The sequence below is a fragment of the Zalophus californianus genome, chromosome 10 (assembly GCF_009762305.2).
Source record: "Zalophus californianus isolate mZalCal1 chromosome 10, mZalCal1.pri.v2, whole genome shotgun sequence".
Classification (NCBI taxonomy): Eukaryota; Metazoa; Chordata; class Mammalia; order Carnivora; family Otariidae; genus Zalophus; species Zalophus californianus.
The window spans coordinates 53,086,348-53,106,339 of NC_045604.1; the positions used below are offsets into that span (position 1 = coordinate 53,086,348).

At 35.9% G+C, this 19,992-nt stretch overlaps 1 protein-coding gene across 6 annotated transcripts in view; it reads left to right on the plus strand.

Annotated features, from left to right (window-relative positions):
- RC3H1 (ring finger and CCCH-type domains 1) overlaps positions 1–19,992 on the plus strand; it is a 77,296-nt gene that overhangs the window by 35,441 nt on the left and 21,863 nt on the right. For 5 of the 6 annotated variants that reach the window (XM_027610195.2, XM_027610197.2, XM_027610200.2 and 2 more), the window contains exons 5-11: positions 3–178; positions 3,678–3,878; positions 7,101–7,233; positions 12,293–12,411; positions 13,999–14,111; positions 17,807–18,088; positions 18,274–18,488. In XM_027610195.2, coding sequence (XP_027465996.1) covers positions 3–178; positions 3,678–3,878; positions 7,101–7,233; positions 12,293–12,411; positions 13,999–14,111; positions 17,807–18,088; positions 18,274–18,488 — 1,239 coding nt within the window. The remainder of the gene's footprint in view (positions 1–2; positions 179–3,677; positions 3,879–7,100; positions 7,234–12,292; positions 12,412–13,998; positions 14,112–17,806; positions 18,089–18,273; positions 18,489–19,992) is intronic. The other variant, XM_027610196.2, reaches the window with a different exon arrangement.

A 19,992-nucleotide genomic window follows, 5' to 3' on the forward strand; every position in this document is an offset into this window, starting at 1 on the left:
AGCAATGCAGGAGGAAGCTTTAAAGCTGGTTCTCCTGGCCTTGGAAGATGGTTCTGCTTTGTCAAGAAAAGTATTGGTTCTCTTTGTGGTGCAAAGGTTGGAGCCGCGGTTTCCTCAGGCCTCTAAAACTAGCATTGGGCATGTTGTCCAGCTCCTTTATAGAGCTTCCTGCTTCAAGGTATGAACTAATGTTAAATTTCAGCTTAAAAGGAAACATTGTCTTTTTCCCAAACTTAAGTAGTAAAACTTTGAGTTTAATAAAGTTGCCCCTCAGAAAATTTCAGTAATTTTTTTCTTTTCAAAAATGTAAAAAAAAAATGAATGTAAATGGTGTCCTATTAAAGTTAGAACTTGTTATATTAAGTTTTGTATATTAGATATTGAACAACATAGAGCAAACTGAGGTTTATAGATTTTTATATTTGAAGAGGCTAATAAGCTGTGTCATTTTTTTCACCAAAACTATATGCAGACTTGGTCTGAACAAAGAGTAATTGAAAGCAAGAAGTTTCATTTTGCTCTTTGCTCCTGCTGTAATTCCACAGATAGAGTACTGGAGTTCATTTGCCATTTCATTTTCAGTGTATATAGTAATGCTGCACATATTCTTTTGTATCCCAAATTGAATCAGCCCTGCTTCAAACATCAGTGCTCAGTGTGTATCATTTATCATTCATCCTGTTTTCCTGACTTCTTGATGTCAAGGCTTCTTGCTTCTGACACACACATAACTAGTATTTCATGGACCAGGGAGGCATGCCTCTAAAATTTTTTTAATTCATACAAACTATAAGGATATCCATTCCTGGGTCACCATGTCCCCTCATCTGACACTCTAAAAAATCCTACAGTCTACTATAGTTTATTTTCTCATTTCCTGAGAAAGATAGAATGGTTTACAAAATCAACAGGAAAGCCTACCAGTTTATTTATATATTTTTTAAGATCTTATTTATTTATTTGACAGAGAGAGAGAGCACAAGCAGGAGGAGTGGCAGGCAGAGGGAGAAGCAGGCTCCCCGCTGAGCAGAGAGCCTGACCTGGGGCTCAGTGAGCTGAAAGCAGACGTTTAACCAGGTGCCCCCAAAGCATACCAATTTAATTTAAAAAAAATTTTTTAAAGCTCTATAACTAAATGCCCACATTATTATGTTTCTTTCTAGAGTCAGATTATATATATACTGAAAATGGGGTGTGCACTCCAGGTCTGTACCCAACCCTGTCCTTGGCCTTAGGTACCTCTGGAACTGTCAGAAACTCCAGCCAAAATAACTCCCAGCTAGTTCAGATTGTCCCCAAATAACTCACATTTGTTGTAATGATTATAATAACATGATTGTACAGTATAATCTGGAATATACTTCAGAATGTCTGTCTGCTTCCAGAGTTCTTTTTTCTCTAATAACAGCACCAGACAGACATAATATTGCAAGCTTAAAAAATAAAAGGAAAGAAAAAGAAATCCATCCTTCCCCTGTGAAAAATGAGTCCCAAAACCCCAGAATACCCACAGTGAACCTCTCTCAATCCTAATTAAAAGCATTAATAGTAATTGAAAAGAGATTGGAAATTTGTAAAAACCCAATTATTTTTCATTTGGGTCATGATTATTTCATTGTCTACCTGCTTTCTTCTCTTGCTGGTAATATGTACCACAATCTCCATCATGAGAAGACTTACCTTCTCTCATCACAATAGGTCCATACCCTAAATTTTACTCACCATGGCAGAGTTTCTGTTAAGTATCTACCAATACCTATTTCATTTTCTTTGTGGAAGTCACATCAGTAGGCATTTTCCATTCTTCCTAATAGGCTGTATGTGTCCACATAGCTGTGTTCTAACTGCATCCTTTTAGCATCTCTTTTATTTCCATTTGAAAAACCTTTTCAGGGGTGCCTGGGTGGCTCAGTCCTTAAGCGTCTGCCTTCGGCTCAGGTCATGATAAATAAATAAAATCTTTAAAGGAAAACCTTTTCAGACAGGGATAATTCTGGTCCTTCTCAGTACAGTATAGTTCCAGGACTTACTTTAGACATGCATCTCTTAGGAATCTTTGACTGTTTTTAGTTAAAAGACAGTTTTGAGAACCAAGGCCAGGGAACCCTAGTATATCTTACAGAAAACATTCTACATTTTAATAAGGTTTAGCCTATATTGAGAGGTTGTTTTTTTACATCCACATAATGCCTTTGGTATTTTGACTTGCTTTTGAATAGTGGCAAAATATATTTTGTTCTTGTGACTCTAGTTCTTTGATTTTTTTTTAAATCTATTTGGTCTTTTACGGACTTACCTAACAAAATTTAAGTTAAACCTTCTTCTGATAAGAATGGAATACATTTAAAAAATATAATCAGGATGACCTAGAAGTCTTGCTGTAGTTTTCTTTGGTGGAAGAGAAAAATGGGAATTTTCTACTAGAGGAATTTGAGTCCTTATGGGAATGAAAGGTTAACAAGGTAAAATATATTCTGAAATATGTTAGGATACAGATGATCCTGGACTAGAATTAATTATTTTACTTTAGGGGTACCGGGGTGGCTCAGTTGGCTAAGCATCTGCCTTTGACTCAAGTCGTGATTCCAGGGTCCTGGGATTGATCCCTGCGTCAGGCTTCCTGCTTAGTGGAGAGTCTTCTTTTTTCTCCCTCTCCCTCTGCCCCTCCCACATGCTCATGCTCTCTCTCTCTCTCTCTCTCTCTCTCTCGCTTGCTCTCTCTCACTCTCACTCTATCTCAAATAATTGAAATCTTTAAAAAAAAAAATATTCAACTTTGATTTCTTGAGCCTTTGGCCTAAACCCAGCTTGATTCAAAATGTAGCACTATAGCAAAAATAACAATAGTACCTGCCTCAACAAGTTTAGAGAATTAAATGAGTTAATGTCAGTATGATGGTAAATAAGTTAACACACTGACTAGTACATACTAAGGGCTCAATAGGGTTATTAATTTTAATTACTAAAAGATACTATCATCATTACTATTTTATACTTTCTGATGGTGGCCCAGCCTGCAAAACTGGAAAATTAAGCTAAGCACAGATTAATCATCTTTAGAATCATACCGGCATCTGAATGAAGCTCTTTCAGTTAGGAGTATCAGCCAACTCAATGCCAGGCAAGCCCAAGTTTAATAATCCACAGTTATGAAGAAGAAACATACATTGGGTTTTTTTTTCCAGGATAATTGCATATTTTCTTCAAGTCATTGCTTTATTTGTGTGTGTGTGTGTGTGTGCGTGTGTGTGTGTGTGTGTACATATGTATGTATATATAAAGAAGTAGGCTCCATATCCAATGTGGGGCTTGAACTCATGCCTTGAGACCAAGAGTCACATGCTGTACTGGCTGAGCCAGACAGGTGCCTCGAGTATTTTCTTCTTTTCAGAAATGCATATCTGCACATATACAGTTTAAACTCTCTATATGTGTTAAGGTCTATCCAGTCTTGGGATTTTCCTCCAGCACATACTCATTCTTTCCATAAGATCTATTCACAAGATTTTGATGTCTTTAAAGGCAGAAATGGTTTACAGGCAAAACAGTGTGTTCCATTTTAATCTTGTTGTTAAATTTGGTATATTAAAAATTACCTGTTCTCTGTATGTGCTCATATAAAGTATAAACTCATTTTGTTTCTTACCTGACTCATGAGATTATGTGTGTCTTACTAGGTCACCAAACGTGATGAAGACTCTTCTTTGATGCAGCTAAAAGAAGAATTTAGAACCTACGAAGCTTTGCGGCGAGAACATGACTCCCAGATAGTGCAAATTGCCATGGAAGCAGGCTTACGAATTGCACCAGACCAATGGTCCTCTTTACTTTATGGAGACCAGTCTCACAAGTCTCATATGCAGTCAATTATTGACAAGGTAGTAGACCCTTTTTTGTTCCTTACTTCTTGGACTAATCTTGGAGTTTGGGTAATTCATGATTTAGTAATTTATTTAATAAATGTATGTTAAAGTGAATACTGTATGTCAGGCTCTTATAAATTACATTATCTGTAGCTGACTATCATAGCTTGTCACATAGTAATACCAGTTTGTTTATTTAAGGTTTTTTTTTTTAATTAATGTATAATTGACATCGTTCATATAAGATTTGACTAGTGTTATAATAGTTTATCCGGCACACTCTAGTTTATTTTGAGAGTCTTCCATCTCTATTATTGTTGCTTCTCTCCCTTTCTTGTTTTGTTCCCTGAGTTTTAATCATTGTGTTAATTAAACCCATTTTCTAAATGCCTTTATTGTCTTCCTGTAACAGTCATTCAGTGTTCTGGAGAATGTATACATTGAGGTTTCTTATGATTCTTAGCCACAATAATTCCACATAATAAGTTACCAATCATTTTAGGTTTGATCAAATTTTCAATAAACCTATTTCTACTTTATCTCTTCTTTGTTATGATAAAAAGATCACTAGAGTACGCATGGTCAGGCTCCATTGTTTGTTGCTGGCTCTAAGTGCTATATTTAATTCTATTAAAACTAGGATAATCCTATAATTTTGTTGTAATTCAACATGAAGTATATGAAAGTATAGGAAGTCTTAAAGCACCATGTAAATATATATGTTATGATAGCATTAACTTTTACTGTTTTACCTTAAATACTTATAACTAGAGAGATGATTATACTTTAGAGTCCACCCACATTTAATTTAAAGAAATAAGATCAAGATGTAAGGGTAGATCAAATATAATACTATTTAACACTTACTGAGAGTTTACTGGTGCCTGGTCGTTTTAAATAATCCATTTAATCCTTTCAATAACCCTGTATTGTCCCAGGGAGATAGATTAAGTACATTTCTCCAGGATCACATAGGTAACAAGTGACAGGGCTGGATTTGAAGTTGGGTATACTGACTCTAGAATCCATGTTCTTAACCACCAAATCTTTCCAGACTATTCTGTCGCTTTTTGTTATTCCCAAGAAAGGATTATTTGAATGAATAGTGTATTGATGTCAAAGGACAATTGGGGAGTGTGTTTTATATGCTTGTTACATAATTTTCAGTATAATGTATATTACTTGTTTTGTCCTATAAATCTTTTCTAGATACCTTTGCCCGAACTTTACCTGCAACTCCTAGGCCTGAAATTATGCAACTAACTGATTATAATGTATTGAAACCTTAGTAATGGTCTCTTAAAGAAGTAACTTTCTACCTCTGAAGAGAAACTTGGCTTGCTTTTATAAAGATTCTACAAGCAGGTTGACCTTTCTGTGTGAACTAGACTATATAATTTATCCTGTAATAGTATCTTCACATCATGAGCAATAGTTTGAATTTAATATCCAGAGACCTTACAACAAACTGGTCAACTTTGCAGTATATGTGGCATCTTATTATCTAGAGCAGTATAATTTTCTGTGGTAGTGAAAACGTTCTATATATGCACTGTCTAATATGGGGATCACTAGCTGCCCATGGCTGTTTAGCACCCAAAATGTGACTGTGCAACTGAAGAGCTACATTTTTATTTTATTAATTTTAACTTAAATAGCCACATACTGCTAATGGCTACTGTGTTGGACCTTACAGAGAACTTACTAAAAGTGATATGAAAAGCAATAATCATAGTAAATGAATGGATAAAAACGAATTATCAGTTCACAAAGAAGAAACATATGTAATTGATAGGACAGAATTCAGCTCCAGTAATAATTAAATGCGCATTTAAAACTAACATTACAAATATTGCCTATTAAATTAGCAAAAGAGACATATATTGCCATACATTGCTTATGGTTTGTAAAATGCATTAGTTAAAACCTTTGGGAAACAATTTGTCAGTGAATAAAAACTCAAAATGTTCATGTCCTTTGATCAAATTTGCTATTCCCAGGAATTTATTTTAAGGAAATAATTCAAACTTTGAAAAAGGTTATGAGTTCAGAAGTGTTAATTGCTACATTATTTATCAAGTAGAAAATAAACAGATGGTTAAAGAAGTTATCCAGCTCTCTGCTCAGAACATGGTTATAGGGCTATTAAAAGAAGTTATTTCAAGACATTTACTCTCTTCAGCTGATAAATAACATTCAGCTTCTTTTAAAAAAAAGTGAAATATTTTTATTAAGTATCAGTGATGGATACATGGGTGTTGTCATTATATTAGACACTTTGAAATATTTCATAATAAAATGGTTAGCAGTAGAAAAATGCTTTTGTTATAATATTAATGGTAGCCAAAACTATAAGTGTGTAAATGATTTTAAGTTTATAAAAAGCATGCAATGATGAAAAAATTGAATAAAGGCATGTTAGCATTTGAATGGTTATTTTTAATGTTTTTTAAAATGTATGCTTTTTTTAAAAAAATTACCTTTTAAAGAGTGACCTTTTAGGGGAGAAAAATTCTCATTTCTATTAATAAACTGCATAGAGAGCTAAGTGTTTCCAAGTAAGAACCTTTAGTTACTATAATCTAATCAATTTCCCCCTATTAAAGGTCCTATATGTAGGGCCTCTTAGGGGAGTTAATGTAAGAAAGTGTGTCATTAATTAAGCTTGGGGAAAATATACAGCCTGATAGCTTCCAAGAATCCCAAACCATTATAAGATTTTTTTTGAGCTGGAGTGGACTTCGGAAATTACGTAGTCCGTATCACAGTTGGACTTCCTATTGAGTCCGTAAAGATTATATCTGGTGTCATGATTTGTGGTCTCTAACAGAACTTGAACTCAAGCTCCGTTTGACTGAGTTCAGTTTCATTGTTCTTGGTATTGTATAGTGTTATCTCTAGACTACAAATTTCACTTCTTTGGAAGCACTCCAAGAGCCAAACTAATATAGTGTGTAAGACGGAAAGAGTATACTTCCAAATTGAGGAATTGAGAAAGGCCTCACATTTGAGGAATGTGCCATCAGAGGGAAGAGAGTTTACAATCTGCCAAGCTGTGAATGCAGGGAAGTGCAGGGTTTGCTCAGGCACCAGTAATCCAGTCTGGCCAAAGCCTGGAATGTGTGGGAGGATAAAATTAAATATAATAAGTTGCAAAAATGATTGCAATATTGTAAATAATCTTTATTTTAAAAGGATTAGCTGGTTTTTGGAAAGTTAATAGTTATCTTTTTTAAGTTGCAGACCCCAGCCTCTTTTGCACAAAGTGTTCAGGAACTAACAATTGCTCTCCAGCGAACTGGCGATCCAGCAAATTTGAACCGACTAAGACCCCATTTGGAGCTATTGGCAAACATTGACCCTAGTCCAGGTAAATAAACCCAAGGGAAATTAATGGACTGTCCTGTGTGTGTCTCAGTGCTGCTCAGTGATTCTTTTTTTTTTTTTAAAGATTTTTTTATTTATTCATTTGTCAGAGAGAGAGAACACAAGCAGAGGGAGAAGCAGGCTCCCTGCTGAGCAAGGAGCCCGATGCAGGACTCGATCCCAGGACCCCGGGATCATGACCTGAGCCGAAGGCAGACGCTTAACCGACTGAGCCACCCAGGCGTCCCTGATTCTTTTAATTAATTATCTTTTGTTACATTCCTTGAGAATTTCCCCTTTACACAGTATTTAAGTTTCTGCCCCAGCCTTGTCCATCTATATGTTTATTGCTTCAACCAGTATTTATTTAAAACCTTTGTACTTCCTGCTCACTTTACCAGGGAAGTAGATTCCCTCTGGGATCCTTCTTATATCACAGAATTGTGCTGTATTTACTATTCTCATCTATTTTGACAAAACACAGGTTCTCTAATTTTTTCTGTATCCTATGTCCTTAGTTGCATTTTCTTGGTCCCATTTTTTCCCCCACTCTGTGATGATAATGTCTCATTCATCAAGTATCCTCTCTTGCATATTTTTACTTTGTCAACCCTTTTCTTGCTCCTTGCCCTTGACCTGAAAATTACCCAACTTTCATTTTTCACATCTAAGGTATTTTTAGCTTGTGTCCAGCACCTGAGCTAAAAAACTCCTAACATTCACAAGTAATTTCCCAGTTTCGAATTCCAAAGGTGGTTTCTCAGTCCTCAAATTACTTGATTTCTCTTTAGCATTTGATAATGTTATCGGCTAATTCCTCAATATAGAAACTCTCCTGATACCTTATCTTTCTGTACTCTCATAGTCTCCTTCTGACTTGTCTAAATGCTGCTTCTGTCTTATTTTGACCACTCTTCCCTCCGCCCACTAAGGAGTAGGCCAGTTGTGTTCTTGGAATTTTGGGGTTTTTGCATTCTTTTGATGATAGTCATTCATTCCCAGCACTGGGTATCACTTTCTGTAGAAAATAGACTCCCAAATATCTCTATCATTGTTGTCTCTTCATCACTCCAGACTTACTTTCCCAAATGCTTTCTGAGAGTCTTCGTCATCTCCTCTGTTCTTCAAAGCAAGTTCTTCTTCACTTGATACCAGCTCGTCCTCCTGTGTTCTCTGTTACATGACCTCATTGTCTGAGGTATTTACACTTAAAACCCGAGTCTCTTGTCTTAGCTCGTATCTTTTCCTTTTACTTGCTCTACATACCATTTCAGACAACAGGATCTATCTGTTCTTTCACAATATCCCTCTGTCCCATGCCGGTTAATACTGCATTGGTGAGGGACTTACTTTTCCTGAGACTGTATGCCTTCCATTTTCCTCTACTCTGAATTCTTTCAGTCCAGCCCACTTACTGCTGCAAAATAAATCACATTTCTGATCTTATGTCTGTGCTCATAAACTTTCAGTAACACCCCATTGCTTATTGAATAAGGTTTGGAACTCTTGACAGTGGCATTCAGGGCCCTCTTAATTTTTTATTTTATTTTATTTTTTTATCAATCTACCTTTATAGACTTTACTATCAATGGGGCACCTGGGTGGCTCAGTCAGTTAAGCGTCTGCCTTCGGTTCAGGTCATGATCTCAGGGTCCTGGGATCAAGCCCTGCATTGGGCTCCCTGCTCAACGGAGAGCCTGCTTCTCCCTCTCCCTCTGCTGCTCCCACTGCTTGTGTGCTCTCTCTGTCTTTCTCTCTCTTTCTCAAATAAATAAAATCTTAAAAAAAAAATTTTACTATCAAAATTGCTATCAATTTACTATCAAAACTTACTATCAAAACCAGGTCAGATGTATTCCTAGAACACAGTTGACATTTTTCTTTTTTCACTACTGTGCTTTGCTCATTCTGAGGAATCAAAAGAGCACTTCCACAAGTTCACCACACCATCAATCACCAACCTGTTTATCTGTATCTGTGCCAATATAGTCTTCAATCCTTGTGTAACAGTGGATAAACTGTACCTCTAAGCTAAGGCCCCTCTCCCTTCTCATGTTCCTAATACCATCTTGTCAAGTATATCACTTCATATCACTTCTGTTTCTTATATCATCAAGTTTCCTTCTCTACTGGAGTATTTCTGTCAACATACAAACATCCTATTACTCCTGTCATCATAACCCACTTGGACAACATTTGCCATCCACCTACTACCCTGTTTTTCTCCTTTTTTTTTAAACATGCTCTCGAACTCACTCCAATCAGGCATTTATCTCTACTGTCAACCAAAACTGTTCTGTCAAGGTCACAGGTGACTTCCATGAAGTTAAATCCAGACATCAGTTCTTGGTTCTCATTTATTTGACCTGTTAGCAGCATTTAATGTTGTTGTTCACTTTCTGATCCTCTTAACACTTTTTTCACTTGACTTTCCTAGTTTCCTTCTCATTTTATTGGACCCCCTGCTGAGTCTTCTAATTTCTCATCTCCATACCCTCTCACTTTTGGATTGCTCCCAGAGTTTAATACATGTATCTCTTTTCTAATTTTACCTATTCCCTAGATAATATCATCTAGTCTCATAGCTTTAAATCTTATTTACATGACTCACAAATTTACTATATTTCATCAGTTCTGAAGCCCACATTTCTTTCGATCTTAGCATTTCTGAAATTGGGATGCATCTATGTAAGTAATGACGTGTAATTTAATTAATCTTTTTTTATTTTGGTGGCGCATAAAATAATGGTGTATGTTGCAATTGATTTAGAATTCGTGAAACGTAGTATATCCAGCCCAAAACTTCTTCCTGAATTCTTTTGTATATCCACCTGCCTGCTCAACATCCAGCAGGCCTACTTGAATATCCAGTAAGAATTTCAAACTTAGTGGCGCCTGAGTGGCTCAGATGGTTAAGTGTCTGCCTTTGGCTCAGGTCATGGGTCTCCAGGTCCTGGAATTGAGCCCCATATTAGGCTCCCAGCTCAGTGGAGAGTCTGCTTCTCCCTCTCCCTCTGCCTCTCCCCTTGCTTGTCCTCTCTCTGTCTGTCTCTTTCAAATGAATAAATTAAAACATCTTTAAAAAAAAAAGGAATTTCAAACTTAATCTGTCCAAAAGTGAGTTCCAAACACTGCCCTCACCCCACCTCCCATTCCTTTTGGTGGCAACTACAACCTTCCATTTCATTTCCTCAGTCCAAACACCTTGGAGAGCTCTTCAACTCTTCTTTCTCACATGTGGTACATCTGATCCAATAGCATACCCTGTAGGCCCTTCCCTTTAAAATCCATCTAGAATGCGTCTGCTTATCACCTTCACTACTACCATCCTCATCTCTCTTCAGGGATTACAGAAGAGCCTCCTTTTGTCTGTCTGGTTTTAGCATAAGAACTAGAGTGATCCTGTTACCCGTCTGCTCAAAAGTTCTCCAGAACTGACTGAGCCCTGGGTTGGCTCCCAGCACAGAGTCGGCTTCAGATTCTCCCCCTTTCCGTGCTCGCATACACGCGTGCGCTCTCACTCGCTCGTTCTCTAAAAATAAATAAATAAAATCTTGAAAAAAAAAATCTCCAGTGCTTTCCATTGTTTAGTAAAAGCGAAAATCTTTCCTCTGACCTACCAAGCCTCATGTGATCTGGGGTTCTTTATCTCTTTCTAAGCTTATTTCCTATTCTTTTCTACCTAATTCATTCCTTTCCAGTTTGACCTCCGTGGAACATGCCAGGCATATTCCCACATCAGGGCCTTTCCACTTATTCTTTTCTTTTCCTAGAACATTTTTTTTCCTAATATATCCACAAGGCACGCTCATTCCCCTTCTGTTTTCAGGTCTTTAATCAAATGTACCCTTTTCAAGGAGACATTCTCAGGCCACCCAGTCTAAAATTTTATACATACTGGTCCCACTCCCTTTCTTTGCTCTGTTTATTCAAGTCATCATTATATAAATTGTTTATATTTCGATTATCTTATTTATTGTCTGTCTCCTCTCCTTGGGTATAATGGTTTTTTGTTTTGATCACTGTTGCTTCCCTAGCAACTAGAACAATACCTGGGACTTAGTAGGTGTTCCAAACAGTACTTTTTTGTATGACTCTTCTCTTCACCCTCTCTATATCTTAATTTTTTTTTCCAAGTGAAAGTCCTTCAAAGCCTCATTCACAGCCATCACTTAGAATTCTCTCAGAGTGTCTCCAAGAGGAAGTCATCTCTATGTTTGTGTTCTCACTTCTTTTTATATTTTGTCCTAGAGAACATTTCATATTTGTGGTTAACTTTTCCTTTATAAAATCACAGCGCTGACACTAGGCAAATATTAAATGAAGAGGATATATAGCAGAGTTGCTTTATATAGTGACTCTTCTAGTCATTCAGACTTTTTTTTTTAATATTTTATTCATTTATTTGACAGAGAGAGAGAGAGCACAAGCAGGGGAAGTGGCAGGCAGAGGGAGAAGCAGGCTTTTAAAACATTCTGTTTACCAAAACTTCATTTATGCAGAATTTCAAAATGGCCATTACAAATTAGCTAGTCCACAGTTAAGTTTTGTTTGGTTCACATAGCGTTGGTCTGCACAATATTCTAAATTTTTTAGGTAAAACTTAAAATTGGGTAATTTTACATGAAAATCTCAGATTTTAGTTTTCCCTGGGAAACAGCGGTGTATCTGGAGTGCCAGCCTTGCATCATCACGTAACGGCAATCAGCTAAAGATGAGTAGTAACCATAACCTTAGATGTGGGCCACACTCTACAGTTGAGCACAGACCCTGTCTCTGTCTCTCTGTCATCATTCCCAGCACTGAGTGTCTAATGGTGGTTGCCATTTATTGTCTGGCCAACTTAATTTCTTTATGCTACCTTCCCTGTCCCTGTAGTTATTTTAGTTTACAATCCATTCCTTAAAATGATGTTTAGGTGTGAATACGTTATTACCTGAAAAGCTGTATGAAGCCTGACTTGATTTCACTGAAGGGCTGACACTAACTCTTTTGTTAGTTTAATAATATTGGGCAAAATACTGAATAACATCATTTAAAAAGTTTTTTAATTTGTTGTGTAGATGCTCCTCCTCCTACTTGGGAGCAGCTAGAAAATGGGCTGGTTGCTGTGCGGACTGTGGTACATGGGCTAGTAGACTATATCCAGAACCATAGCAAAAAGGGAGCAGATCAACAGCAGGTAAGGGGGAAGTTGGAAACTTAGAAGTAAGCCACTGTGGATGTTATGGCAGATACAAACAAAACCAACAAGATGACATGAATATTTTGAGACTCTGACTGTAGAAACTAAATTAGTTTAATATGGTTTACAGCCAGCTTCATGGATTAGTGTAGTGATTTTATCTGGCAACAATGGAATGAAGTAATCCTGTTGGTCTAATGTTGCACTGGAGTCATTTTTCACTTTGGATATATAGCAGCATTTGATTCTGTGCTGAAAGTTTCTATGTTAAGTAAAATGATTCTCCTCGGTTACTGTTAAATTTTAGTTTGACAATATATATCACTTTTTAATGCTGTATCTGTCCAGTACTGTTCATATATTTGTAAATGCTTTTTCTGTAGTAGTATTTTAACATTTTTCATTCATATAATGTCTGCTGTGCAAACGGGCCAAATTTTCCTCAAATACTTTTAAATGAAATATATGACAGTAAAACATAATTGCTTACGTTATGACTACAGTTTTTCATTTTATTCCCAATAACTTTATTTTGCCCTCGGGATTTATGTTAGGTTCACTAGATCTTTTATTTTGCAATAGTAAGCTTGTGAAATTAAACCTTGTTATTAATTTATCTGGTTCAGGTAAATATTAACAATAGATTATTCAATATTTCTTTTTTCTTTGAGAAGCAAGAAACATTAAGTTCCATTCAGTATCCTGCTGAGTAGGGGGGGCGCCTGGCTGACTTGGTAGAGCATGCGACTCTTGATCTCAGGGTTGTGAGTTCAAGCCCCCACGTTGGTTATTACTTAAAAATAAAATCTTTTTTTTTTTTTAAGAAAGTATCCTGCTGAGTAGAATAATATGGATACAGTTTTCCTAAATTATCTAAGCATAGACCAGACTTTATTTTATGATAAGAAATAAAAGATTAAAAACTTATTTTTAACTCCATGTTCTATTAGACATCATGAAGAATGTAACAATAATAAGATTAATCTTTTAAGTTCTGTTGATAGGTGATAAAATGGTAATCAAATCGATAGGTAATCAAATTTCATTTAGCTTAGTATTGTGTTTGATATCTCATTAACTCCCAAGACCATCCTTCTGTCTTATACTAGAAAATAATAGTTTCATTTGTACTTTTAGAGATACTGTATGTCCTTGATATATTCTTCTGCATACCAAGAATTGGTTACAGAGTATTTTTCATTTATAGAGCCTACTATAGATTCGTGTTGTGTCATAGGAAATTCTAATTGTAAATACAGCTATACTAAACATTGTCCAAAACAAATATTAGAACACTTATTAAACATTGGAAAGCCCTAAACTCCAGTGGTTTGTTTGTCCATTATAAACCTGGAAAGAAAATGATAAAGCCGTCGTGAGATTTAATCTAGGATTTATATGATGCCACATGTTTGAGAATTAATGCCAATATATCAAAAAATCTGGACCCCATTCTTTATAATTAATTTATTTTTGGACTCGGACTTCAGACAGAATGGCTTTCTAACACTTTTGCTCTGGGCAATCTAGTTAATTGTGTGAGTTAGTTTGAATCGGTGTATAATGTTTTGACTTTGGTTTCAGCCTCCACAGCATAGCAAATATAAAACATACATGTGTCGAGATATGAAGCAGAGAGGAGGATGCCCTCGTGGGGCCAGCTGTACATTTGCACACTCACAGGAGGAACTGGAGAAGTAAGTGTGAAAGTTGTTAAACTCAACCTTCTAATAACTTGTTATGAAATAAGGTAGAGTTACTAAGTAGAATAATTTGCCACTGTTAGGAAACAGAAAAGGAGCAGTTGTATGCTCTTTAATGAATGGGAAATGTTTAGAAAGTAATACAGATTTTTTTAAAAAGAAAACTGAAGTAGTTTCTTCAGCTTTCATTATATCGTGCCCACAGATAGGAAACTAAATATCGAAGTGAATCATTTGCACTACCAAAAAAAATTAAAAATCTAAAAATTTTCATCAATTTTAAGTGATTTTAACTAATTGAATAACGTATTTCCAATTGAAAAACTTGCCCTTTGCTCTGTTCACAAAATTATTTTATTGACAGGCGTAACTTCACAGATTTTCTTTTAAATTTCGAAGATCAGGGGCACCTGGGTGGCTCAGTTGTTAAGCGTCTGCCTTCGGCTCAGGTCATGATCCCAGGGTCCTGGGATGAAGCCTCACATCGGGGCTCCATCGCTCCACAGCGAGTCTGCTTCTCCCTCTCCCACTCCCTCTGCTTGTGTTCCCTCTCTCTCTGTGTCTCTCTCTCTGTCAAATAAATAAATAAAATCTTTAAAATAAAATAAATAAATGTTGAAGATCAGATAATTCCAGTGTTAAATTTTCCAGCATATAGTAGCAAGAAAAGAAAACCTCTTATTTTTTTTTATAAAGCCAGTGTAACATTGCCCCCAAACTTGACAAAGATAGCACAATTAAAGAAAATAAAAATCCATCTCACATATTAATATTTTAAAAATCCCAAATATTAGCATTCAGTAATACGTTAAAGTAGACACCGTGAAGTGCAAAGGTAACACAATGTAATTACTTTAGGGTTAGAGAAGAAATACCATTTGATCATATGCAAAGATGCCAAAAGGCATTTGAATAAAATCAGATGTTCATAATAGATCACAATTCTTTAATAGAAGAAAGCTGTCGTAGACACTTGCTCAACATAATTGTATCTCAAAAGCTAGTATAACTGCATGATGCTCAATTCGTAAAATAGTAGATTCTGTCTCATTGAAGTTGACAGTAAGGCAAAATTTAGCAGTAGTGAGACTATTATTGAACATTCTAGGAGCAGTAGCCACTGTACATACCAAAGAATAAAATTGTCATAAAATCATTACATGGAAAAATTCAAGAAGTACTAGAAACAAAAAAAATGAAAATTTTAGCAAATCAAAAATACTACTTTACAGAAATGAATTGCTCTCTTATAAACTAAAAAGGGAAACATAACCAGTTACAGAGTAAAGGAAAATAAAGATCTCTTTGGCATTACCACCAACAACAAAAAAGATAAATACCAAATAATAAAGTAACAAGAACTATTGAGGATTGAATTAGTAAGCTACCTACTCACATAAGCGAAGAACTGAATAAATGAAGAAGCATACTATGTTCTTGGAAAAGACTTACCATTATATAGGTTTTATCTTCTCTTAATAAATTCAGTGAAATCTCAATTAGAATCTTAACATGATGATTGTTAGGACCTAACAAAATCCTTACCTGGGGAAAGTAAAGACATACAAATGGCCAGAAAGTTTCTGAAAAAATAAGTTTTCAACAGATTAAACTAACAACTATTAAGGTGTATTATGAGCTGCAGTGTACATAAAGACTGGTATTAGCATAGGAACAGGTAGATCAATGAAATACCAAGGAAAATCTAGAAAGAATGCCAGACACAATAGGAACTGAGTGTTGTGCTGAAGGTGGCATTTCACCTCAGTAACAGAGAAGATGACATTGAAACAACTGCTATCCGTTTGAAAAATAATTAGAACTCAATTCTTACCTTTATATCAAAATGAATTATAAATGCATTAGAGATTTAAATCTTTAAGAAGGAACTGTACTTAGAGATCTTTTCTGTTGTTACTTAATCTTACAATAGTAAAGAATTTTTGAAAGACAACCCAACATTCGTAAAGGAGAAGATTGATAAATATGATTATGTAAAAAATCTAAGATGTGGCCCAAACACCACAATTACAAAAAAAAAGATTCGTGGGGAAATGACATAACAGAGGACTGACATCCCTAATATAAAATGAGTTACTACAAATCTGTAAGAAGAACCGGTAAATATTATAGATCATGAACAAATAGGCAATTCACAGAAGAATTAAAAAAAAAGTAAAACAATGTCAACTTCATTGATTGTTAAATACAAATTAAAACAAAATGATATTTTCAGGGGCAGCTGTGTGTCTCAGTCGATGAAGCATAGGACTCTTGTTTTCCGCTCAGGTCATGATTTCAGGGTCCTGAAATGGAGGGGCTAGGGTGTCAGGCTCCCCGCTCTGCCGGAAGTCTGCTAATCCCTCCACCCTGCCCTCTATCCTGCCTCCGTGCATGCATGTGCATGTGTGTTGTGCATGCCCTCTCAAAATCTTTTTAAAAAATGATAATTTGAACTTACAAATTAAGAGGGACTGTGATACTGCCTAGTGTTTGATGAGATAAGGGAAAAGGACATTTATTATCATTAGGAGTTATAATAGTTTTAGAGCATTGTAAGAGTTTCTAATGTGCATACATTAGACTTACAATTCTCCTTTTGGTTAGTCATTTAGTCACACAAGGATGCAAGTACATGTACATAAGCATCTGTTACTGCATTGTTTTAATAGCAAAAAATTAGAAACAACTTAAAATGTACTGACATAAAGGAATATCCAAGTTACAAAATAGAAGGAGAAGTTACTAAGCAGTCATATATGACCCTATTTCTGTTAATAATGGTCTTACCTTCATCTTAATATTAAGGCATGGTATGGAGGGGAAAATCTGTATGATTATGTACCAGACTGTTAACAGGGGTTACACCTAAGGAGTAGTGTCTCCTCTCCACCCCTCTGAAATTTGTCAAATATGGGAAACATTTGGAAAAATAGCATTATTCTTATGGGGGGTTGTCTTTGAGATTATTTTTTAAAGTGTCCTAGCAGGTGTAAATAGATTTGCTTTCACTGTTGAGGAACAAGGGTACTAGAGTCAGATGGCTTAATATTATTCCTGTGGTTAGATTTAGAATCTACATGCATTTTATACTGTATTGTCTGTTTAAATTTAGGCATTTTTCTGTATTGCATATATTAATCCACTTTTAAAATAATTTTAATTTTGGGTGGGCACACATAGCATCAGCATCTCTGAATCATATCTGATACAAAGTACTCTTAATTTAAAAATTTTAATGGAATAAATGGTAAATTTTTCTCTGCACACTGGCTTTTTGTTTTATTGTTAATTTATAATATAGGCTAACTGTATCCTAAGGCATTTGAGGGAAAGCTAAAGTAAGATATTTCAGAAACTGTCTTCTAAAGATGTTTCTCCCCCCTCCAGTGTTTCAGAAATAGAAATTACAGTAAAAGTAAGTTATAATGCAGATATTATTAGCATGATTTGTAGTGTTAACAAATTCTCATTATAAGGAATTTTATACTTAGTGTGTTGCCTGAGATTTTGTAGTGTCTACACACACCGTTTTCAAGTTGATAGCTACAGCCAATGTTTCAAGAGAATTTCTAGAAAGTAATGTTCGTAGTAGCTTTTCCTTTGTATCTGTTTTTCAAATACATTTTAGTTCTTGGTTTTGCTTTTATAATTTTGGGTTTTGGTGTGTGACTTTGCTTTCTATATAGGTTTCGTAAAATGAACAAACGCCTAGTTCCCAGAAGACCCCTGAGTGCCTCTTTGGGTCAGCTTAATGAGGTGGGCCTGCCTTCAGCAGCTGTCCTTCCAGATGAAGGTGCAGTGGATCTGCCTAGCAGAAAAACCCCTGCTCTGCCAAATGGAATTGTATCAGCAGGGAATACGGTAACACAGCTGATTCCCCGAGGGACAGACGCCACCTACGATTCTAGCCTCAAGCCAGGAAAGATAGATCATCTGAGCAGTAGTGCCCCTGGATCCCCTCCTGACCTGTACGTCATTTTTCCTAACTTTTATTTAAAGTTAGTATGGGAAGTAGAGGGAAGAAAGAAAAATCAGTGTTTTATTAAAAAATACAACACACTTCATTTTTGGCTTTATTAACATTTAGTAATTTGTGTATATTAGAAGTGTTTTTGAGACCTTAAACTTGACTTGTAGAATCTTACTCCTTTAGGCTAGAATCTGTCCCTAAGAGTATTTCTGCCTTACCTGTGAATCCACATCCTGTACCTCCAAGGGGGCCAACAGACTTGCCTCCTATGCCTGTCACCAAACCACTTCAGATGGTACCACGAGGTTCTCAGTTATATCCAGCACAACAGGCAGATGTTTATTATCAGGATCCTCGAGGAGCTGCGCCACCATTTGAACCAGCACCTTATCAGCAGGGTAATGATCTTTTGTTTATGTTGCTCTCTTTTCTTAGGAGTTATGAGAACAGTTCCAAGAAAGAGTGATCATATTTGCAGCAGCCTCAAGATAAATAAATGCGTTTATGTAATACTTTGGAAAAAGTAGAGATTTTATGATCAACGAAATAGTATAAAATAAGTGAACTAACAGAGGTATATAAAGCAAACTTCCCATCACTGGAAGCTAGTTATATATTAAATATGTGGATATATTTATGGAAATAACAAGTGACCCAAGTAGACAGTAGAAATTTGCTTAACTAAGGCAGTATATATTTTCCTGACCAAAATTTTCTTTGAGCGTGAAAAAGAATTTAATATTACAGTGGGTATAAATTAAACACACAGTATGTTTTTCTTGCTTTCAGTTATCACCTAATATTTTTTCTGGGCCCTGTAGTATATTTGAAAAAAATGCAGCATACGTACTGTAGAGAGTTAATAGTGTAGAATCAATATTAGTAAAGAAATAGTAGGAGTATACGTACGTTGTGTATGTGTGTGCATATATGTGTGTTAAAAATTAAGCATCAGTTGTGGTTAATAATAATATGGTAGAGATTAACTGCAAGGCTCAAGGGAGATCACTGAGAACTTGAGGAATCAAAAAGACTTAATGAAAGAATGCCCTAAATAGAAGTATGGGAATAAAAATACAAATTTATGAATGGATTGCAAGGATGACAGTCTAGAGTTGAGGAGGAATAAGGGGACTTTTGTTAAACCAGGTGTGAGTATTGAGGCCTGGATTAGTGTGGTGGGAAAGAAGAAGGAGGGATTGAGAAAATAGTCAAATTTGAAAAATTAGCCAGCTTTAATGACAATACTAGGTATGGATAGTGAAGGAGTGGAGATGACCGAGGCTTCACATATACAATTCCCATGAAAAATAGGAACACTGATTTTTAAAGTGTTGGATCTCTGTCAGAGACCATGTGGTGCTATTATTTTTTTAAACTGTAGTAGATTAAAGGTGTTCTCCATTTCCTTTTCCCAAGGCTGTCTTAATTTTGAATTAGAAATGTCTTCTCTACTTTCAGAAGAATAGCTTTAAATTGGTATGGCATTATTAACACATGTAAAAATGTGATGAAAGTTTTTTGTATCTTCCTTTGGGCCATCCATCACAGGAAAAATTCAGCTACTCTTGTGAAGGTGACCTTAAATACACTGTGTCAGTCAAGATCCAGTGGCAGACATCAGAAATCGTTCTTGCTGTATTAAGCAGAAAGAGGTTTAATGCAGGGAGTTTAGGTGCCTACAGAATCAGTGGAAGTACTGGAAAAGCAGGCTTAAGCTAGGCCTCCAGGAATGAGTCCCAGAAATAGCTACTGAAAAAGCCTGTTAACAGTGAGGAAGCAGGGCGCCTGGGTGGCTCAGTTGGTTAAGCGTCTGCCTTTGGTTCAGGTCATGATTCCCGGGGTCCTGGGATCAAGCCCCCACATTGGGCTCCCTGCTCAGTGGGGAGCCTGCTTCTCTCT